The sequence below is a fragment of the Scatophagus argus genome, chromosome 2 (assembly GCF_020382885.2).
Source record: "Scatophagus argus isolate fScaArg1 chromosome 2, fScaArg1.pri, whole genome shotgun sequence".
NCBI classification, from domain to species: Eukaryota; Metazoa; Chordata; class Actinopteri; family Scatophagidae; genus Scatophagus; species Scatophagus argus.
Window position 1 is genome coordinate 7,027,597 of NC_058494.1, and position 19,511 is coordinate 7,047,107.

General features: G+C 42.5%; 1 protein-coding gene across 5 annotated transcripts in view; it reads right to left on the reverse strand.

Moving 5' to 3' along the window:
* Window positions 1-4,083: 4,083 nt before the first annotated feature.
* The window catches only part of rgs12b (regulator of G protein signaling 12b), a 43,493-nt gene continuing 28,065 nt past the window's right edge, over window positions 4,084-19,511 (reverse strand). For 3 of the 5 annotated variants that reach the window (XM_046404126.1, XM_046404136.1, XM_046404118.1), the window contains exons 6-19: window positions 18,487-18,508; window positions 13,041-13,210; window positions 12,614-12,706; window positions 12,293-12,436; window positions 10,771-10,953; window positions 9,542-9,692; window positions 9,261-9,355; window positions 8,835-9,047; window positions 8,203-8,276; window positions 7,956-8,082; window positions 7,752-7,848; window positions 7,602-7,651; window positions 6,446-6,617; window positions 4,084-6,072 (exon numbers count right to left, since the gene is read on the reverse strand). In XM_046404126.1, coding sequence (XP_046260082.1) covers window positions 5,462-6,072; window positions 6,446-6,617; window positions 7,602-7,651; window positions 7,752-7,848; window positions 7,956-8,082; window positions 8,203-8,276; window positions 8,835-9,047; window positions 9,261-9,355; window positions 9,542-9,692; window positions 10,771-10,953; window positions 12,293-12,436; window positions 12,614-12,706; window positions 13,041-13,210; window positions 18,487-18,508 — 2,202 coding nt within the window. In that variant the 3' untranslated portion in view covers window positions 4,084-5,461. The remainder of the gene's footprint in view (window positions 6,073-6,445; window positions 6,618-7,601; window positions 7,652-7,751; window positions 7,849-7,955; window positions 8,083-8,202; window positions 8,277-8,834; window positions 9,048-9,260; window positions 9,356-9,541; window positions 9,693-10,770; window positions 10,954-12,292; window positions 12,437-12,613; window positions 12,707-13,040; window positions 13,211-18,486; window positions 18,509-19,511) is intronic. The other 2 variants (XM_046404144.1, XM_046404153.1) reach the window with 2 other exon arrangements.

The window sequence follows — 19,511 nt, forward strand, 5'->3', positions numbered from 1 at the left end:
TTGGCTTTGACCATGGAGGGCAAGTCTGAAGTCTGGTACACTGCCGACCTCATCCTGCTCCCACGGCAACGCAGCTCCAAAGCCACACCCTCCCACTTCCTGTCCAGCTCTGAACCCTGGGAGCCCCGGAGGTCTCTGGACCCTCTGCGGGTTTGCCTGCTGTCCTCCAGATCATATGTGGTCCCAATCTTGTCCAAATCCAAGGCTCGCTTTGGGGTTGAGTGGTTGGAGCGGGATGAAGGTGACTTGGATTTGCGACGAGAGCGAAGAGGAGGCCGTGGTGGAGGAGGGGAAGGAGAGGGAGGGATGGGTTTGGAAGATATTGTTCCTCTGCTGGGCATTTTGAAAGCTCCTTCTTCTCTTTCCCTCCCTCTCCGTCTGTCTCTGGCTTTACCTAAGAATGAAGAGGCTGCTTTAAGACGAGGGACAACAAAGGAGACTGAGGAGACAAAAGGAATAGCAAAGCACTCACCATCACTGCAAAAAAAAGTCCACAGGCAAGAAACACTCAAAATAGGAGAAGCTGCATTCCTTGGTAAAAATCTGTGATTCAGTTAGAAATAATACAAAAAACCAGACTGAACTAAAGATACTCTCAGCATGTTTACATGTATGTGAAAAAGTGACAGAGAAATTAAGAGGATTATTAATGATCTGCTAAATATCACATTCAGACAGCCATAATCAGCCCAACTGTTCCAACACACACACACACACAGAGCTGGGTGGCAGCATGAAGCTGAGTGGATGTGACAGATATTCCCATGCTGGCTTTTGGCTATGACATCATGGGAAAGAGGGTTAGCTGGTGCTCAGTGTGAATGTGTGTGTTTCTCTGTGTGTATTTGTGTGTCTGAGCGTGAAAAGAGACTGTCTCCTCATCTTTAATACAGACTGCTGCCATCTACTGGCTATGAGAAAGAGGGATGTGCTCCCTCTCTTTGCTGGGCAGCTGATTGCCTGGTGTTACTTCACATGGCTCCGTTAATATTAATAACCACGTGATACTGACTTCAGATTCATTGCCATCTGCTATCTGTCTCATTTCTTTTCTTTCTTTTAGATTTATTGGTCTTGTTTTATAGACATCTGACATGTAGTAGCAGGAAAAGCACTGGGGTAATTAATGATGATAATGAAGTCTCATCATTCATCATTAATGTTATTAATTCCACCTGTGTTTTTCCTGTCAAAACGTCAGCTGTGACAAATCTTGGAGGTGATGATTAAAATCTCTCTCTCGTGTCGTGCTGTTCTCATTTCAGTGCTTTAGCTTTCAGCCACGTTAGTGGCATGGCTGAATGAACGGCTGTGTTATATATTACATTGCATTTGTGAAATGCCCCAACAAATGTTAGATGGACTACCATGAAATTTGGTTCAGATGTCCGTGTTCCCTCTCAGGAGGAAATCACTTTTCCCTCAACCCAACTTTTCCCAATCCCTCAACTTTGGCATTCCCATAAACCTCAGCTGTACTTGGTTTAGTGCAAATTAGCAAATGTTAGCATGCTGGCCTGCCTGCTAAATGTTAGTATTTAACTCAAAGTTCTGCCTCACAAAGCTGCTGGCATGGCTGTACACCCTGGTGAAATGTACAATATAGTACAGTGCAGTACAGTAGTAAGTTGTCCTAAGGAAGGGCTGCTGCTTGACGTTGTTACTCAACTGTAAATGAAATTACAAGAGGACAAAAATATGCCTGTTTTGAAGTCTGCGTTTCAGAATTAGCTTTACGAGAGCTGAGGAATGAAGAAACGTCATGAGGTCTACAGGTGTTTCTACTTACTGATTAGACATAGGTTGTACCTCTTAAATAGCATTTTGTTCTTTGTTTTTTTAAAAATCTTATTTAGTATAGTGCACATTGGACTATCCTTCACGAAAGGAAATTAAATAATGTCACTGACCACAATTCCTTGTGGCCCTCTTGTTAAATGCAGTCGCATTCTTTTGGTACAGCAGTTGTCTTTTCCTAAGTCCTTATGACTTCTTGTTCCCATATTTATCTGACCTCATGACGTGTTCCATCCGGATAAGGGAAAAGTTCAGGAAAAGACAAAGGACATGATTTTCTTTTGCCATTTCTACTATAGCTCTGATTTCCCCTGGACTGTCTGAGTGAGCTTGATTGACATGTCCCTCACTGCTGTCAGTTTTGTTGAACCTGTTATCCATTCAACCCTGGATATAATACAGTGCAGTCCAATTTGCCTCGTTTCAGCTGAGGAAATGTTTTCTTTCCTCCTCTGACCAGCAGATGGAGCCATTTGAGATAAGAAACTGATGAAGCTGAAACACTAATTATTTTGTTGGCCTGCACACAAGAGCCAGTGAACTGGAACACCAAGCCAAAACTGTATTCATATAAGAGCTTCTGTGAACAGGGTTTTCCCATGCAATTACAACAAGAAGATAACTTTCTGGGCCCTGCAGCATGAAAGCAAGATTCACACCCAGGGACTCATTAAAAAAAAAAAAAAAATGTAAAAAATCTCAACCCCTCCTTGATATTCAAAATAATGATTTTCAACAAGATTCTAGTGAACTGGGCTTGGCCAAATGAATGTTATAGTTTTCATAAAGCGCTCTGTGATCCTCATCTGAAAAACGTAGAAAAAGAAAGAGGACAATTTAAGTATCCACTGTCTTCCACTGGTTTTTTGTTCTTTCCGATCTATCATCGTCCCAGACAGAGTCTTCTGGTGAACACTTGAAAAATCCCACAGACTCATGCATCACAGCCAGACAGGAAGCTCTTTGTGTGTCTGTGTGCGTAAGAGAGAGGGGAGAAACTGGAGCAGGCAAAGATTTTTTCTCTCTCTCTGCTTCTGTACCAATATGTTTTGCTTAATTGTATGGACCAGTTAAATACAGCTGCTGCTGTTGTCACATGTCAGTCCTGGAGGAAACACAACAAACAACAATGAAGAACTATTATAATGAAAACTGCCACAGAATAAGATCATCATGTGATGCAAAAGAGACACACAGATGTAAATGCTCTGTGGCTGTGCATGTATGTGTGAAGTGGAAATGAGTATCTGTGTGAATGTGTGTGTGCAAAGACAAGGAGGAAACAGAACCCAGTTTTGTTTGTGGGCTACCAAAGAGCCCAGCATGACAAAGATTGCCTAACGAGGCATTGAGCAGAGGGGAACCCATGCATAGCTAATAGCCCAGTACCCCCAAAAGCCTTTGTACCTCGAAACAAAAGCCCTGTCCTGCAGACAAACACACACACACACACAGGCAACAGGGAGAGAACGGCAGGAATATCAAGTAAGATAAATAGGAGAGAGGTTGTACAGATGGAGTGAGTTGGCCAAAAAAAGAAGAAAAAATAAAGTGAAAAATCTGTCACATTTTGTTAGCTGGTATTGAGTGGATTTCAAACTAGGATAGGTCTTGATCAGTAGAAGACATTTTTTTGTGTCATAACCTGAGATTACTGTACAAAAGAAAAACAACAATGCAAGAGTATTCTGTTACACGTAAAAATTAAGAACTAAAAATCTTACTACTTAAGTACAGAAATACCAACAGCCAAACTAGTATCAGAGTATCAAAAGAAACATGTATTATGCTATTGGATCATTAATACACCATGGACACGAGCTGTATTTTTATATTGATTATGATAGTTTGATTTGTATGAAACAATCACAGCTTTTTATGTCAAATCCTTAAACTGGCCAAATAGCTAATAACTACAGTGGTCAAATAAATATAGTGGAGTCAAACATATTTCTTCTGAAATGTCCTGGAGCAGAAGTACAGAGTGGATAAGAAACTGGAAACATTTAAGGAAAGTACAAGAATCTCCACACTGCTACATTCCACCACTGGTTCCCATGGTGACGTTCTCTGTGATCAGGATATGAGGATGCACATGAATACCTAACTGAATGACCCAGATTTAACAAAACTACATGTAAACTCTGATCCCAGGTCAGCGCTTCCATGTACATAAGTGTTGGGAAAAAAATTCAGGCACACATTCATAACAGGAAAAAAAAAAGGCAAAAGAAGATAAAGGTCAAGAAAGAAGGCAGCTCACATGAGGCTCTGCAGAGAGAGTTCAACCTTTAAAACATTTATTTGATCTATTTACAGACAGTACAGTCGACTGAACAGAACAGATATTGTGATACTACTGAAGAAACTGCATGGCTGCATTGCATCTTAACAGTGACTGCAGCGACACGATTTCACAGAGTTGACTATATACAAATTAATACTTTTAACTGATAGACTGTAAAAATGAAAAGGACACGGGATAAATTAATAGCACGATTAAGTAAGAGCGAAACCTTTAAAAAGTGAAACCATTTGACTTGTTAGAACCAAATTTTCCAGCTAAAACCCTGCAAGGAAAGGCAGTTTACAACACTGTTGAGTTGCTAGACTGTGAATGAAAGAATAAAAAGAGATGCCGCTGTTGTGTGATGTAGTGCAAAGAAGAAAATGGATGTAGAAAACCAAAAACTGCTCATGTATAGGCAGTGCGCAAGTTTCTGAATCATCTTGTCAGAGAGCAAGGACTCTCCATAGTCTTCATGAGTGACACGAGAAATGCCTGAGGTGAGAGGACAGTGGTGGGAACACAGAATGCACTGTGCTCAAGTCGATAAAGAACAGCAAATGCATGTGGTCATGATATTGTCGTATATGTTTGTATTTATGGGGTCAGCATGCAGTGTGCTCAAAAGCATGGAACAGGCTGAAAAGCATACATGGTCCACTTTGAAATGATTTTGAACAGACAGTGACGACTGCTAGCTAATTGCTTTCTGAATGTATGGCAGCTCAACTACCTGCAGCTTGAAACAAACAGGGAGAAAAAAGATTTTTAAAAATGTGTACGGTCTTCTTTGTAAGTGGCTAAAGTGCATTGTTAAAATCTGTACATGGGACGGTGGGTGCGGGGGTGGGTGAAGGAGGGATTCTGGCACTGGTGATCACCAATCATCCTCGAGCTTTCCAAAAAGAAATCCACAGCAAGTCCACTCAGAAGTTAACACAGATACACACCACGCAGGGGAAATTCGAGGTCAGGTTCTGTCCGAGCCTAATGCATCCATCTTTCCTCTTTTCGTGTTTCTGACCTCTTAAGCTTGTTGTTGACTTACAGTAGGTGCTGGCTGCAGGGTAGTGCATACATCACTATATCAATTCACTATATCCCTATATTTGACTGAATTAACACACTGCTGAATGTGATGAGTCTCAGCTTAGTCATTTACATTGTTTGACTCGTAAATAAGGAACTAAATCTTAGGTAATTTTAATTAAGCGGAAGAAATTGAAATCAAAAGGAGGAGCTCTGGATGCATTGAAGGCCGATTCAGCCACAGACCAAAGAGTGACCAACAAGGAAACTCAAAATGACTTCATTGTGTCTCCAGTCCCACTCACAGTCAGGTGAAGGAGGAAGTGAAAGTTCAAAAGTTTCAAGAGTTCACACGGGGGAAGTACCTGAGCTAGGCTGACTGTCCTGTGCTTGTGGTTGGGGTCGGGGGTGGTGTTTGCACTGTAGGGCCGAGGGAGTGACGTAGTTTAGGCTGGGGCTGTTAATGTCCCCCTCTCCTACAAGAGTCAGATCCGACAGGGTGTCCTCCTCCAGCGTCTGGACCGCTTCTCCCCTTACAGAGTCCTGAAGGAGACAACGCTGGGCACCCTGGGATGGGTGGATGGGGGAGATGGTGCCAGGAAATGGGGGAGGTGGTCTGGCTTTCCTCCCCCCTCCACTCTCAGTGCCCAGTGCAGAGTCCAAGCTCTGGGACTGATGGCTTGCACTGAGCAAGTGGGTGCTGCCTCCCCCTCCCCCTCTGTCATTGCTGTTCGCCTTATTGCCCCGGCGACCGCTGCTAGGGAAGCTGCCATTGTTGGGGTTACGGGAATACGGGGTGGAGCAACTGGGCTCGGGGTCGTATGGAGGAGGTCCAGCCTGGTTGGTTGCCACTGGCGACAGGCGCAGAAAGTCTGGGAGTTGCAGGTCGCTTTTGTTTAGCAGGCCTCGCTGGTCGTCTGCTCGGTTGCTCTGAGCTTTGGATAGGAGGTCGAAGAACTCTGCAGGCAAACCCACCCCAAACAGAAACAGGTGTACAAACACACATAGGCACACATACATGAATGTGTGCGCACACAGACACACACACACACACAAGCAAATGAATAATCACCCAAAATGATGCATAATAATCAATAAAACATTGTAATTCAGAAAACATGCAGCAGTGCGTGTATTAATCAGTTAGACAAGTCAAAGCTACGTACAGTGTGAGCAGAGCTGACTGTGCTACATGTAGCTAGCTAGCTTTGAAAGCATTTGGTGCTGCTTCTGCAATACTGCACACAGGCAATAGAGTTAGTGTGATCATAGCAACAAAGGCTACAGAAACACAGAAGGGAGAGAGAGAGAGAGAGGTCGTTCAGTCTTTACCTTCAGCTTCATCTATATTAATCTTTTTCTGCTTTCTCTTCTCCGGAGCCTTATGGAGAGAGACAGAATGGTTGGGTAAGGGCTGGCTGCTTGTGTCAGGGCTGGGCCCAGCCTTGCCGTTTTCCCCATGGGGGTGGACTGAACCGGCTTTCCCTGATGGCCTGTTCTCCCCCTGGGGGCCACAAGGAGAGCGGAGCGGGGCATTAGAGCCCTGGTGAGTCATGATGGTGCAAGCGAGGGCACAAGTTGTGTCAACGTGTGGGGACTAGTGCTACTGATGGCAAGGACAGTGACAAAACTGTGAATTGGGGACACTTTGATGGGGCACTGGGGGCACAAAGTTGATTAAAAATAATTATGATAATGAGACCGTTGGTTTTATATAATTATCAATCACCTACTGTAAAAAACATATTTTCGATAAATTCAAATTACAAGACAGATGGGATGTTCCATTCAGACAACCACAATGTCCACCACTATGTGTACTACATACCACTAATATGTACGATACAGTAACACACAGAACAACAGAGAGATGAAGTTTCTACTACAACTTAAAGCCACACTACTCCCCTTGGAGTTAGAAACACCCTGTTTAAAGATTAAAAAAAGATTCTTCTGGAATCAACCACAAAACTAATAAAAGGCCATTGCAGATCAGATCAATCAGCTTAAATCCCCCGTAAGAAGAAACCTCAGAAGATGCTACTGCCACCGACTAAGCCCTTTCTAGATGCATAGAGGGAGACCCAGAAAACACAGTGCGACGCTGGGCTATTGTAACCTGGCCACTGGGTTTGTTATTAAGAAAGAAAACCAGCAAACCAGAAAAAGAAGTCAGCGATGCATTCGGCCAACAGGCATAACACAACGATGGAACATTAGGAACCTCGAGAGTGTGACGAGGCTCTCGGCCACACAGCAACGGTGCACATAAATACAATCACACACAGCCCCGACGCTGCCAGAGACACACATCACACACCTGCGTACATTTTTAACACGTTGCAAACAGACATGGGTGACTGAAGACGAGCAAGAGAGACACTTAGTAGCGTGACATCATCAACAAGGAAGTGGAGACATTCGGTGGGTTATGGAACATTCCAAAGCGAGAAGAAAACTGGAAATATAAGTCTGGAGGAGATCTTACTGTTGTTGACTGGTTTCTGCTTGTTGAGGGGACTACGACCTTCTGTTTGTCTGTTGGGTGAAGGAAAAGGAGCACATGTAGATATACGAATGTAAAACTGACAATAACGGACACATACAATACATGCACTAATTTTTATGTGTTCCTTACCTTTTTCAGGAGTGTGTTCTGCTATATCTAGTACCACTCGTAGCCCGTCCAGGTTGGATATAGGAAGACCTAGATCTAATGGCTCCAACTCCCCGCTCTGCACCACGCAATCAGACACACACACACACACACACGATATGAGACTGACGTCCTCACATACACTTTCCGTCTACCTACAGGCAGCCAGAATGAGGGAGGACTTACAATACGTGCCACCAGGTCAGAGAGGTGCAAGCCATATTTGGCCACCACAGGCCTAAGGACCTCAGTCACTGGTTTGGTGGGCTTCGCTTTTAGGCCCACTGAACGGTTAATAGGAACCAAATCTAGCCTGGAAAACGAGACATAGGACATTATAGCTGCAGCATAAGCGCTAATCGTGGTTTCAAAACTAGCTTTATTCCTAGTCTCGGTTTGAAATGTTTGAAGGGATTACTGTGTATTACTGTACCTGAAGAGAGTGCGTTTTTCCAGTCGGAGGTCCCGAGAGCACAATGTCATACAGTCTTGATCCAAAACAAGTGGCTGACAGGGCGAGACACAGAAAAAAGAGAAGCCATCATTAAGAATGTCAAGCTTATTGTCTAAGCCCAACATGTGATCACAGACTGTCAAATAAAACAGCACAAGCTAAACCTGTGACAACTACGGCCCGCTGACCCCCTGACTGATAGACAATGCTTCTTTCTAGTAGTTGTAATAATCACTGATTAAAGCTGCATTCATATTTTCTTGTTGTGGGAAGAACTTCACAAGAAGCTGAAAATAAAACATGTCACACATATTGTGTGTGACTTTATAAAGTTGAAATGGCCAAAATATTATGAAACTATTGCCTGTTTGAAACTGAACTGAAACAGTTGCAGACCATAAAACAAAACAGTGATGCTGAAAGAACCAAAAGTGCTTCACAGAACTGAAAGAAACTATAAAGTCTTTGTTGTTTTGGGTTACAAGTGTGTTTTTTTGCTTTTTCAAGTAACAACCAACATATACTTAATGTGATTGGTTGTGGTTGATTTGTATAAAAGAAGGCAAAAATACAAGGTATTTTGGACGGCTCCAGATTCTCTTGTGTTGTACCTTCTCCCCTCCGACAAGGAAGAGGTCTATGGCTGCCAAGTTGATACAGAGCTTCTCACAGAGACCCAGCAACAGATCTCTGATAGACACTCCAGCCCGCAGTGGCACTGAGCAACATGAGCCATCTGGTAAGCTTATGTTACACTGCCTCAAGGGGGCGCTGCCTCCTCCACGCTCTGCTGTCACTGATACTGCACCACGGGAAACATCACCCTGAGCGTACAAAAAAAGAGACAAAGATAGGGAGGAGGAAAGGAGATAGTGAGTGAAGAGGGTTTTAAAATAAAATTAAAAAAAAGATTTAAAACAGATATTTTGAAAGGAAGAGGGTGAAGTTACGGCTGCTCCATGCTGAAATGAATGTGTATGAGCCTATTACTACAACCACTAAACTAATTATCTGTTGATGTCTCCTTTCAGACTGACCTCGTTCCTCCCAGACCCCGACGTCCCCAGCTCCAGACTGGCTCCTGAAGACAGTGAACCCTGAGATTCACGCCGACCGTTGCTGCCAGAGAAATCTGAAAAACAATACGCTTGTCAGAAGTGTTCTGCAAAAAGATAAACAAGTGAACAATTCAACTATCACTCTACTGTATATCCAACACACCTATTTTCAAAAGTGTCCATTTTTAACATAATAAAATTTTATATGGTTTCTGTTTGAACTGAACTCAAAACTGAAAAAAAAAAAAAAAGCTACTGACTGTAGTTGAAGTCGGCCAGCTCTCGTTTCTTCGGGCCTTTGCCAAAGCTCCTGTTGCGAGACCAGGAGAAGAACATGCCTTTCCTCCGGTCTCCCGAATCATCCCGACTGTCCTCGTTTAAAGATCTGCCTGACTTGCTCTTTTTGTCCTCCTAGAATACGCAAACAAAATAAAAAAAAAAAGAGAGGAGAGCACATAGATGTACATATAAAAATTCAAAGGATCAATGCAATTCCATTGGAGAAAACACACAAAACTGCTCTACTAGATGGCAAACACTCTGAATCCATCAAACTCCTGAATAACCTGGATTTTTGCATCGTTCTCATCCTAATGAATTCATAGGCCATTTCTATATTTGATTTTCATAAATCAATCTAGATGCTTCTGTGCATTCAGAATCAGAATCAGAATTCCTTTATTAATCCCTGGAGGGAAATTCTTGTTTCTACAGACAATTGCACATGCAGTATTCCCGACCAAGAAAGGAGAAAAGTGCAGAGTATATAAATAGGATAAACAAAAACTAAAATCTCAAGTACGGTAGTATTTACAAAAACTGTATTCAAAAAATTTTTTAAGAAAATTTAAAAATACAGGTATGTACAATGTGTAAAAGTAGCCAATATGTACATTGTATAAACAGTGAGTGTGTCCGTCACAGTGCTGAGTTTAACAGTTTGATGGCGACAGGCAGGAATGATTTCCTGTGTCGCTCTGTGGTGCATCGTGGCAGTATGAGTCTGTTGCTGAACGAGCTCCTGTAGCCGATCAGCACATTGTGGAGAGGGTGAGAGGGAAAGTCCAGTATAGTTCTTATTTTGGACAACATCCTCCTCTCAGACACCACTGTCAGAGAGTCCAGTTCCTCTCCCACAACATGGCTGGCCTTCTTGATGATTCTGTTGAGTCTGTTAGTGTCCCTCACCCTCAGGCAGCTGCCCCAGCAGGCAACGGCATATGTGATGGCACTGGACACCACCGACTCGTAGAACATCCTCAGCATCGTCCTGCAGATGTTGAAGGACCTCAGCCGCCTCAGAAAGTAGAGGCGGCTCTGGCCCTTTCTGTAGACCATGTCCACGTTCTTGCACCAGTCCAGTTTGTGGTCTAAGTACACCCCCAGGTATTTGTAATTCCAGCAGTAATACTGTGAAAACTGACAAGACACAGCCAAGTGGAAGTGTTGGTGTGTATGTGTGTGTGTGTGTGTGTGTGTGTTGTGTTACCTTCTTGGGTGTGGAAAGGTTGGAGCGGTCAGAGCCAGTGGTACTGTGTTTGGAGGTGGGGCTACTGGGGATGTGGTAGGGGTCAGGCAGGGGCCTCCCCTCCACCTCAGCAAGCATACACTCCTGATACAGCAGAGACTTGAGGAACCGTGTGTAGCTGTCAAACTTCATTAGGTTGAAAATCTAAAGGGGTGAAATAGAAAGAAAGAAGGAAGTAATCAGTGGGTGACAGAAAATGCAGGAAGGAAGAAGATTTTGAAAGCTCTTGGGAGAAAAATAAAATCTGAAAAAAAAAGTCTAATATCTCACTTCCGGTTGCCGGTTCAATTCCCCCTGGACCGGCAAGAAGAGAAAAAAAATTGGGTGAGGGGTGGAGCAATTAATCAATGCTCTCACCCTCCATTAGTAATGGCTGATGAGCCCTTGAGCAAGGCACCTAGCCCCCCAAAACTGCTCCCCGGGTGCCTGACATGGCAGCCCACTGCTGCTGTGTGTTTCACTGCATGTTGCATGTGTGTGCTCAACCCGTGATGGATTAAATGCAGAGAAGAATTTCAATGTATGTAAAAAATATACTGACAATAAAGTTTGAAGTTTAAGTCAATGGCACCATGGGAGCCAAGACACAAGCCCAGGGGTATTCCACAAAAAGCTCTCCTCAGGCTTTGAAGTGCGCGTGCGCATGTGTGTGCGGACGTGTGCGTGTCTTTGGGAGAACGTGTGCATGTCTGATGTGTAAAAATATGGAAGGTTATGTTGAGGATATCCTTCTAGCCTTGTGACTCTTATCAAAGTCTGAACATCTGAGCTCAGCTGTTGAAATCAATGAAGCTTTTCAGCCCTCCACGACATGCAGATCTAAGAAGTCATTCACATCCACGGTGTTAGAAAGCAGGCAATGATGAATACTTTATCTTATGTTGTGCAAGCACCCTGTGCTGTAATACTAGTCAGTTTTCAATAGGGGACTGTTGGGATTCAGTTTTATGAGAGATAACAAATATGTCCTTCAGGGAAAGCCTTTTTTCAGTTCCCCCTCATAAGGAAGGTCAGAAGTCAGTGTCATTTAGCTTCTGGAGCAGATGCTTCCTGTTGCACAGAAGTAATTGTCAACCACACTGAGATGTCAATACATACCCTATATAGACATAAGTATTGGGATGGGGTTGTTTCTCAGGGGTTGGGTTCAACCCCTTACTTCTAATGAAGGGAAGTGTAATGCTGCTTGTGGCAACAGTTTGGGGAAGGCCCTTGTCTATTCCAGCATGACTGTGTCCCAGTGCACAAAGCAAAGTCTAAAAAGACATGGCCAAACGAGTCCGTCATCACAAACTCTCCACTGCATGAATGGGCAACCCCCTTCCCCCCAAAAAAATCCAGCAGAAAGTCTTCCCAGAAGAGTGGAAACTGTCACAGTCGCAGGGGGGGAAACAACTCCACACCAATGTCCGTGCACTTGCGCGAGAATGCGATGTACACTTTTGTTTATTTAGTGTATGCTGGGTTTTGGTGTATATGTTACCTGTAGCTGCTGCTCCTTAAACATGTCATGTCGGGGAGCATTGAGTATGTCATCAGCAAGCTGAGCTTGACTGTCTATGTTGACCGGTGTTGTGGCTTTACTGGACAGGAAGCTGTTGTAGATCTCCCTGGCACGCTGAGAGAGCTGGAGGAGGTGAGACGGTAGGGAGGTAGGGCGGAGAAGAGGTTAAGGTATAGATAAAAAGAAATGTAATAAGAAAGTGAGATGGAGAAGATGAGAAATGAAAAGAGCTCAGTAATCCATTTAGTTGTTTCTCATTATTGCTAGAGGACTGTAAATGGATGCATGTGTGTGTATTACCTGTTTCTTGTCATTCTCAGGGACGTGGCTGAAGAACTCACAAGCTTGCCAGAACAGGATATTCTCCTCACTGAACTCCTTCTTTAGGAACTCCTGAAGCCCAAAAATTAAATGCGGATCGAAGCAAAATGAGGCAAACTAATACACACCCAAAGAAAAACAGAAATGTCTCATTTTGAAAAATATTTGCCATTTCTATGAGCACTGTAGATCTGACAGAACAAAAGCAGAATGAGACTAATTTGAGCTGACAAATACAACAACAAATCCCACAAACCCCTTACATTTCTGACAGAAGCTCAGGTGATTTAGCTTTTCACTTTACAACATTAGAAGAATTGCCAAAAAGTCCTTTTGACAGTTGGAAGGAAACAAAGCCAGTTAACTGTTAGGTGAACGTGCTACCAGTCGTGTGCTGTTGCAGTACCGAGAAGTAGCGGACTCCCACAGGGTCTTGCAGCAGTCTCTCGAAGCAGACAGCCCAGCTGGCCACTCTCCTCTCAGTGTGGCGCCGGTGGCTCTGAACGCTGGGCAGGCTGGCATTACTGTTCAGACTGTTGTCGCTGCTGCAGCCCTGAAGCTCCACGCTGTTGAGCTCTGTACACACAAATACACACATCAAATAGTTGCGGTGCTAGTGACTTCAGTAGGGCTGAGCATCCTTGAATAACTCCAAATTTGATGTGATTCAGAGTCTATTGATCAAAAAACTATTTGTTCCTCTTTGTTCGCTTGCCCTTTTTGCTGCTTTGTTTAGCTCTGTCTGTAGAGCTTCACCTGAAGGCAGCACTATCAACAGTATGGTATTCACCTGGGCCCTGTGTGTCCCAGGTGCTGATAATCAGGCCAGGGCAGCAGCCAGTTCAGTGAGACCTCCTCCACCCACACATGCCTACTGTGGTTTTCTGTGCAGCACAATTTCCTTCATAAATTCCCTACAATACCGCTATTACAGACTTGATCTACCCATTTGTCTGAGCTATTTTCAACTCATTGTTCTAAATAAAAGTATTTTAAAATTGCATGGATGCTGAATTGTTCAGTGGAGAGCTGCAATGCCTTTAAGTTTTGATTATTTTCTCCTCCACTAGACCTGAATATGTCTATTCTCCTAATGTTAAGACAGACTTGCAAAGCAAAGGCACAGAGCGAAGCTGAGTAACCAAAATAACACAGCTTCAGGCCTAATGAACTGAAAGTGGGACACTGTTGAGATAAAACAAAATACAAGAACAGCCAGAGGGTAAGCATCACCGGTCAGGTGCCTGAGACGACGCAAATCCTCCAAATAAACTGAAAGACCAGTGTGCTGCACACAGCTAAAGTCCTTTGTGATTTAAAACTTGGAAACTTGGCTATTAATGGCTAATGTGATTTCCGCTTTTGGACATTTTTCACCATTTTTATGTTATCAAAGACAGTTCTCACACTGAGGCTTTTTTTTTTTTGTAAACTTGACTCATTAACTCTCATTCAGTTTCAAACTGAATGGTAAACTAAGATTTCTACTTCGGCCATTGATTTTAATTTGTGAGTGGTAGGGAAACATCAAACCATCCATTCCAATCTTAAGCACTTATCCTGGGACGATGACAACACACATCCTGGATATATCAAAAGTTTATCACACAGACCCTAAAGATACATCATCAGTTTCAGACAGCATTTCACATTAATGATCGTTTTCTCAAAGCAGAGTAGTTAGAGATGACAAATTCTGAAACCTGGAATTAAATGGAAATATTCTATGAGTAACCCGTTAAAAGACCCGTTGTAAAATGTGTCATGCAATAATTAAATGGATTTTTGTAGTCTGACCGACCACTCACACATATTCACTGGTGGCAGAGGATACCACGCAAGCATCAGGAGCGTTTACTATTCACACGAACACCCGTACACCAATGTAACAGCCACTGGGAGCACTTTTAGGCTCAGTGACTTGCCCAAAGACATTTCGACAAGTAGACTGCAGGGTCCATCCCTCCGATGGATGAACGACTGCTCGTAACAGCTGTGCTGTTGTTAGGTCACCCTCAATCGAAGCATATCAAAAAAGTTCCAACAAAGCACATTAAACTCTTAATAAATAATTGTTGATTATTTATTCATGAATGGTTAATGTTCTTAACACTTAACATTTGAAACCAACTTTTTAATGGCTTTAAGGAGGATTACTGAACAGTTTAGTACATTTTGATATCTATGTTTCACAATGGGTACATCTTGCTGAACATGCCAAAGGATAGCAGCCATTTAGAGAGATATTACTGGGAAATTGCTCAGTAGAGCTCAGTGGGCAAAGTGGAACCTCCATAATAGCAAACCAGAATAAGATAATAAGAAAGAAAGAAAGAAAAGTACTTTTCCTATTTTACTGTACTCAGAATTTGTCCCACAGACAGCAATAATGCAGCTTCACTCCTCACTCCTTTATAAAGCTGATGTTCAATTCACTTTTATCTTGTCTGGACAACTGACAAAAGAAACAGCAGAGCAGAGGTACAGCACTTAATCATCACGCTTTTCAACTAACTTTGATTACAACAGTCCTCACACATTCGGACAGGTTAAGCTCTACTGTATCCACTGTATTACAAAACCATTTATTTAACAAAATGCCCATACTGTAATTGGGGATTCCGTTTAAACTTAGCAATCTTTAAAAGAATGCCAGTGATTAAACTAAACTAAGCTGGTAATCAACATCTCGGATTGTGCTATCAATATGTTCGATTTTATTGCTTCTAAAATTGACATTTTCTTTTGATGGAAACAAAGCATTTGAAGCACCAACTATATCCTCACCTTGGTAGAGCTGGTAGGTGCCTGTGTGGTGCCAGCGGGGCAGGTAACGAATCCTGAGGGGTAACCAAGCCCCTCCATCCATACTCACCCTATCAGGGCCCTTTGCAAACTCAAACACATCTGGTTGAACACACAGTTCAAGACAGGGCGCACACACACGCACACACAGCTGACAACATGACAGGAAGGAAGCAAGCAAGCGAGAGGAGGAAAAAGGAATAGAAGGGAGAAAAGAGAGTCAGAGAGAGAGAGAGAGAAAAAGGCTGTCGGTGGTGAGCAACCAGAGAGACCACAGAGAGTCAGGTCACAACATGCACACCCATCTGCATGTACGTCCACACACATATACACACACACACACCTTTATTAGCTTGCAGGTAGGTAAGTGATACAAGTACACACAGGCCTTGTGATGATGAATAATTCAGAGCCGAGGGAGGAGGAGGAGGACTAAAAACAGAGCAGAAATGCATACATATGTGTGTGTGTGTATACACACATACACACACACACACACACACACACACACACACACAAAGCTGCAGTATTGATGAGGGGCTTGTTAAAGGAAGGCCACTACTGAGACTAATGAGGCCTGCAGCCCTCATATAGCTGCCCACACACACACGCGCGCGCACATTAACTGACTGGAACAAAAAATAAGTACGATTATCGGTCAGCCCCCACTTGTCTTTTCTGATAGATCAAAATAAATCTAATTTATGAGACAGGTTCACAGTAAGGCATACAAAACAAGTATACAAATCATATTGCTGAAGTTAACAAAGTCTTAAATTTAGTGGCACACGCACACTCACAAAAGTCCAAATTCATGCTACAATAGAAAGGACTTTACTTTCACAAATTATTTCAGATTTTTTGTTATAATAAATTATTTATTTGGTATATACTGCTTTTTTCTTTTTTGTTCTGAAAGCAAAATGGTACACTTTTGTGAGCAGTTTCCTGATGTCGCAGTAACATTAACAAGTGGTTTCTACACTGAACTATGAATACATTTACACTGACTGCAAAACTTACAGTGACTGATTCCTTTAATATTTAAAACATCCATAAAACAGATTCAGTTGTATTAAACATGAAACGGTGGTGTGTATTTTTATCACTGAAGTGGCAATACCACAGCGTAACTATAAAAAAATATTAAAAAGTCAAGTCCTGCAATCAGTGTTACTTAAGTAAAAGTACATGAGTATTATCATCTAACAGGTATTATTATCTAATTGTACTTAAAGTACCAAAAGGAAAAGTAGTCATCCTGCAGAATGGCCCACACTATTGGATTATAAGTAATGATGCATTCAAGTGTAAGCATCTCTAGTTGGAGATGGAAAAGAGAGGGCTAATTTCAGCTATAATATAATGTATTTATTGTTTACATTTTGCATTAATAACTTAGTAACTACAAACAAGAAGATGTGAGTTTGCTAAATAAAAGGTGGTCTTCATGTAGAGCTGTACATTTTCAGTGTTAGATTATATACAATGTTAAAGATTATTAGAGTCTACAGTCTGATCTGCTGGTTGCTGAACAGCTGCACTGAGCAGCAGTTAGAGTCTTCACTGTCTTGCTCAAGGGCACCTCAGTGGTGGTACAGAGAGCAGGACAACGAGATTTCACCCAGCTGTATGGTGGCTTCTTTAAGCTTTAAGGCACCACTGCATCTCTCATCATGTTGGGCTTCTCACTCTTCTCACTCACATGATAGCAACTGTTCCACAGTATACAGAGGTTAGTTGTGCAGGATCCCAGTAGCTGCTAAGATAACATTTTTCATGTAATCTTCACTGAGTTCATGACTTTCTTGACTCACAGATATGTACAGTCAGATTTACCTATCAAACTACCGCTGTATATTTTTTCTTAGCGTTTACTTATGTTATCTCAGAATGATGTAACAATGAGGGTCAACAACAAAGCAGCAAATGATTTATAGAAAGACACAACCTTTAATCAAAATAAGACCAGTGCATAGATGGGCTCTCAGCCAATAGACCGACACACAGACCATGCTGTGTGCACATTTCACAGACTATACCCTGGTGATCTACACTCTTTACACTTTTCACTAGCCTCATTCACATGCACATAAATGTCAGCAAGGTCAGAGCACTTTCCACTTGACTCACTAACAACCCCTCGTCCAGGGACACGTGGTGTGAATAAGTGGCAGTAAACAATTCTTCAGTTGAGCTGATTGTAAACATGACTGCCATGGATTCTACATCTGCCTTGTTGTTTCTCACCCCCTCTTCCTCTTATCTCCCGTCTGCCATAAAGTGTGCCTTTCATGTGCATTTGCGAGGTGTTAAAGCACCATGAGAAGTCTCCTAAATTGGAGATCTTTCGTTAGTGTTGGCACATGCTAATTGCGCACATGACACCAACTGTTTACCCCAAATGAAGTCCAGTATGATACAACACAGCTCAGAATCCAATTAAAAATCGATGCCTCAAAGGTTTGACATGCTAATTAAATCTAGACAATTACAACACCAGGGTGATATGCATATTTTGTCTTGTTATCAATAACAAGCTTTCACATATGAAACTATTATTTCTGATTCCCAGGGCTGTTTCACAAACACACCAGTATAAATTAGTAAATGCAAAACCACATTAGCCTTTTAAAGTGCTCCTTATCTCATGCTGCATGTCTCCATCCATGATTTGTCACTACAAGGTCCTTTTCTGCAGCTAAAGTTTGCAACTTTGTGACTACCTTTAGATTACAGCCTGTGAAACTCAGCACAGCAGGCAGAGGTGGGGCAGAAGTTGAACAGGTCAAACCAGAGTGTCTGTTGTTTCAGTGAATATAGTGAAAGCAACAACATCAACAACAATATCATGAGACATTAACTTCATTACATAAAAGGACACTTTCACAGATTATAACAACTGAAGAATGAAGGGAAACCATTTCAGTAATGTAAAAGAAAGAAATAAAAAAGTAGAGATTCAAGATTCAAAATCATGAGAAAAGTCATAGATTATTAAAACAGATATAGGGTGAGTCAAATGCTATAAAGACATGTCTACTCACCTCCATCGGAGACTGCAGCTGACTGTAAGGGAGCACAAAGAGACATGGATTAGGATAGTCCCTCATCACACAGAGGACACACACAAGCTCACACAGCACATGAGAGCCAAGAGTCAGCTGTCCAGACACGCACTTTTAGCCACATGGAGCCACAGACTGTGTTTTCTCACAGGACTTGGCTCATTATCACACACACTTTCACATCAAAACACTGTAAGGTTAGCGCCCACACTTATTGTCTTGTGTGTGGGTGGAATCAACTGGCTGTGCTGGCTCTGCAAGAAAACGTCTTTAGAGGGGTGTGGCTTACAGTGTGTGTGTGTGTGTGTGTGTGAGAAGAGGGGAACTTTCAGGGCCTACCTGCCCCCAATTTCACAGTCAAGTGTGATGTTTGCTTGTATATCTCACAATCTCACTAATTATAGATTTTAACATGTGGCGACATCTTAAATCTGTATCTAATCTAATCACCATATCGTTCACTCATGCAAACAGAGGCACAGACTCACATATGAGACACACATTCAAACCAAATTTACTTGAGTCATATCCTATTTCCCCAACGCTGACAAGAAAAAAAAAACAGCTCACAGACACACACACAGAGTACAATGCAATGATTTTTATCCCAGACATGCTGAACTGCGATGAGATCATTCAACACAGACATCAGTAATGTAGCTAACTCTGGAACATAGCTCTGTGACTCAGAAAGAGCAACAGGAGAGCAGTAGACAAAAGAGAGACAGGGGAAGACAGAGAGAGAGAGAGAGACAGCCGTGAGACGAGAAAGGAGGGGTGATCAGCAATTAAAGACAAAACTGTTTGTCAAAAGACAGAATACTAAACTGATATCAGCCACATCTGCCAGAGGCTTTTGATGCTGCTTCTGAAGGCGTTTTCTGTTTGCATTTGGAAGTCCGAATGATGTCATTATTGCTCAACGCAGACGTATGGGAGTCTCTTCGATGACTTTACGTTACCCAGGTTATAAGTCCGTCACTCATCAGATCGAAATGTTTCAG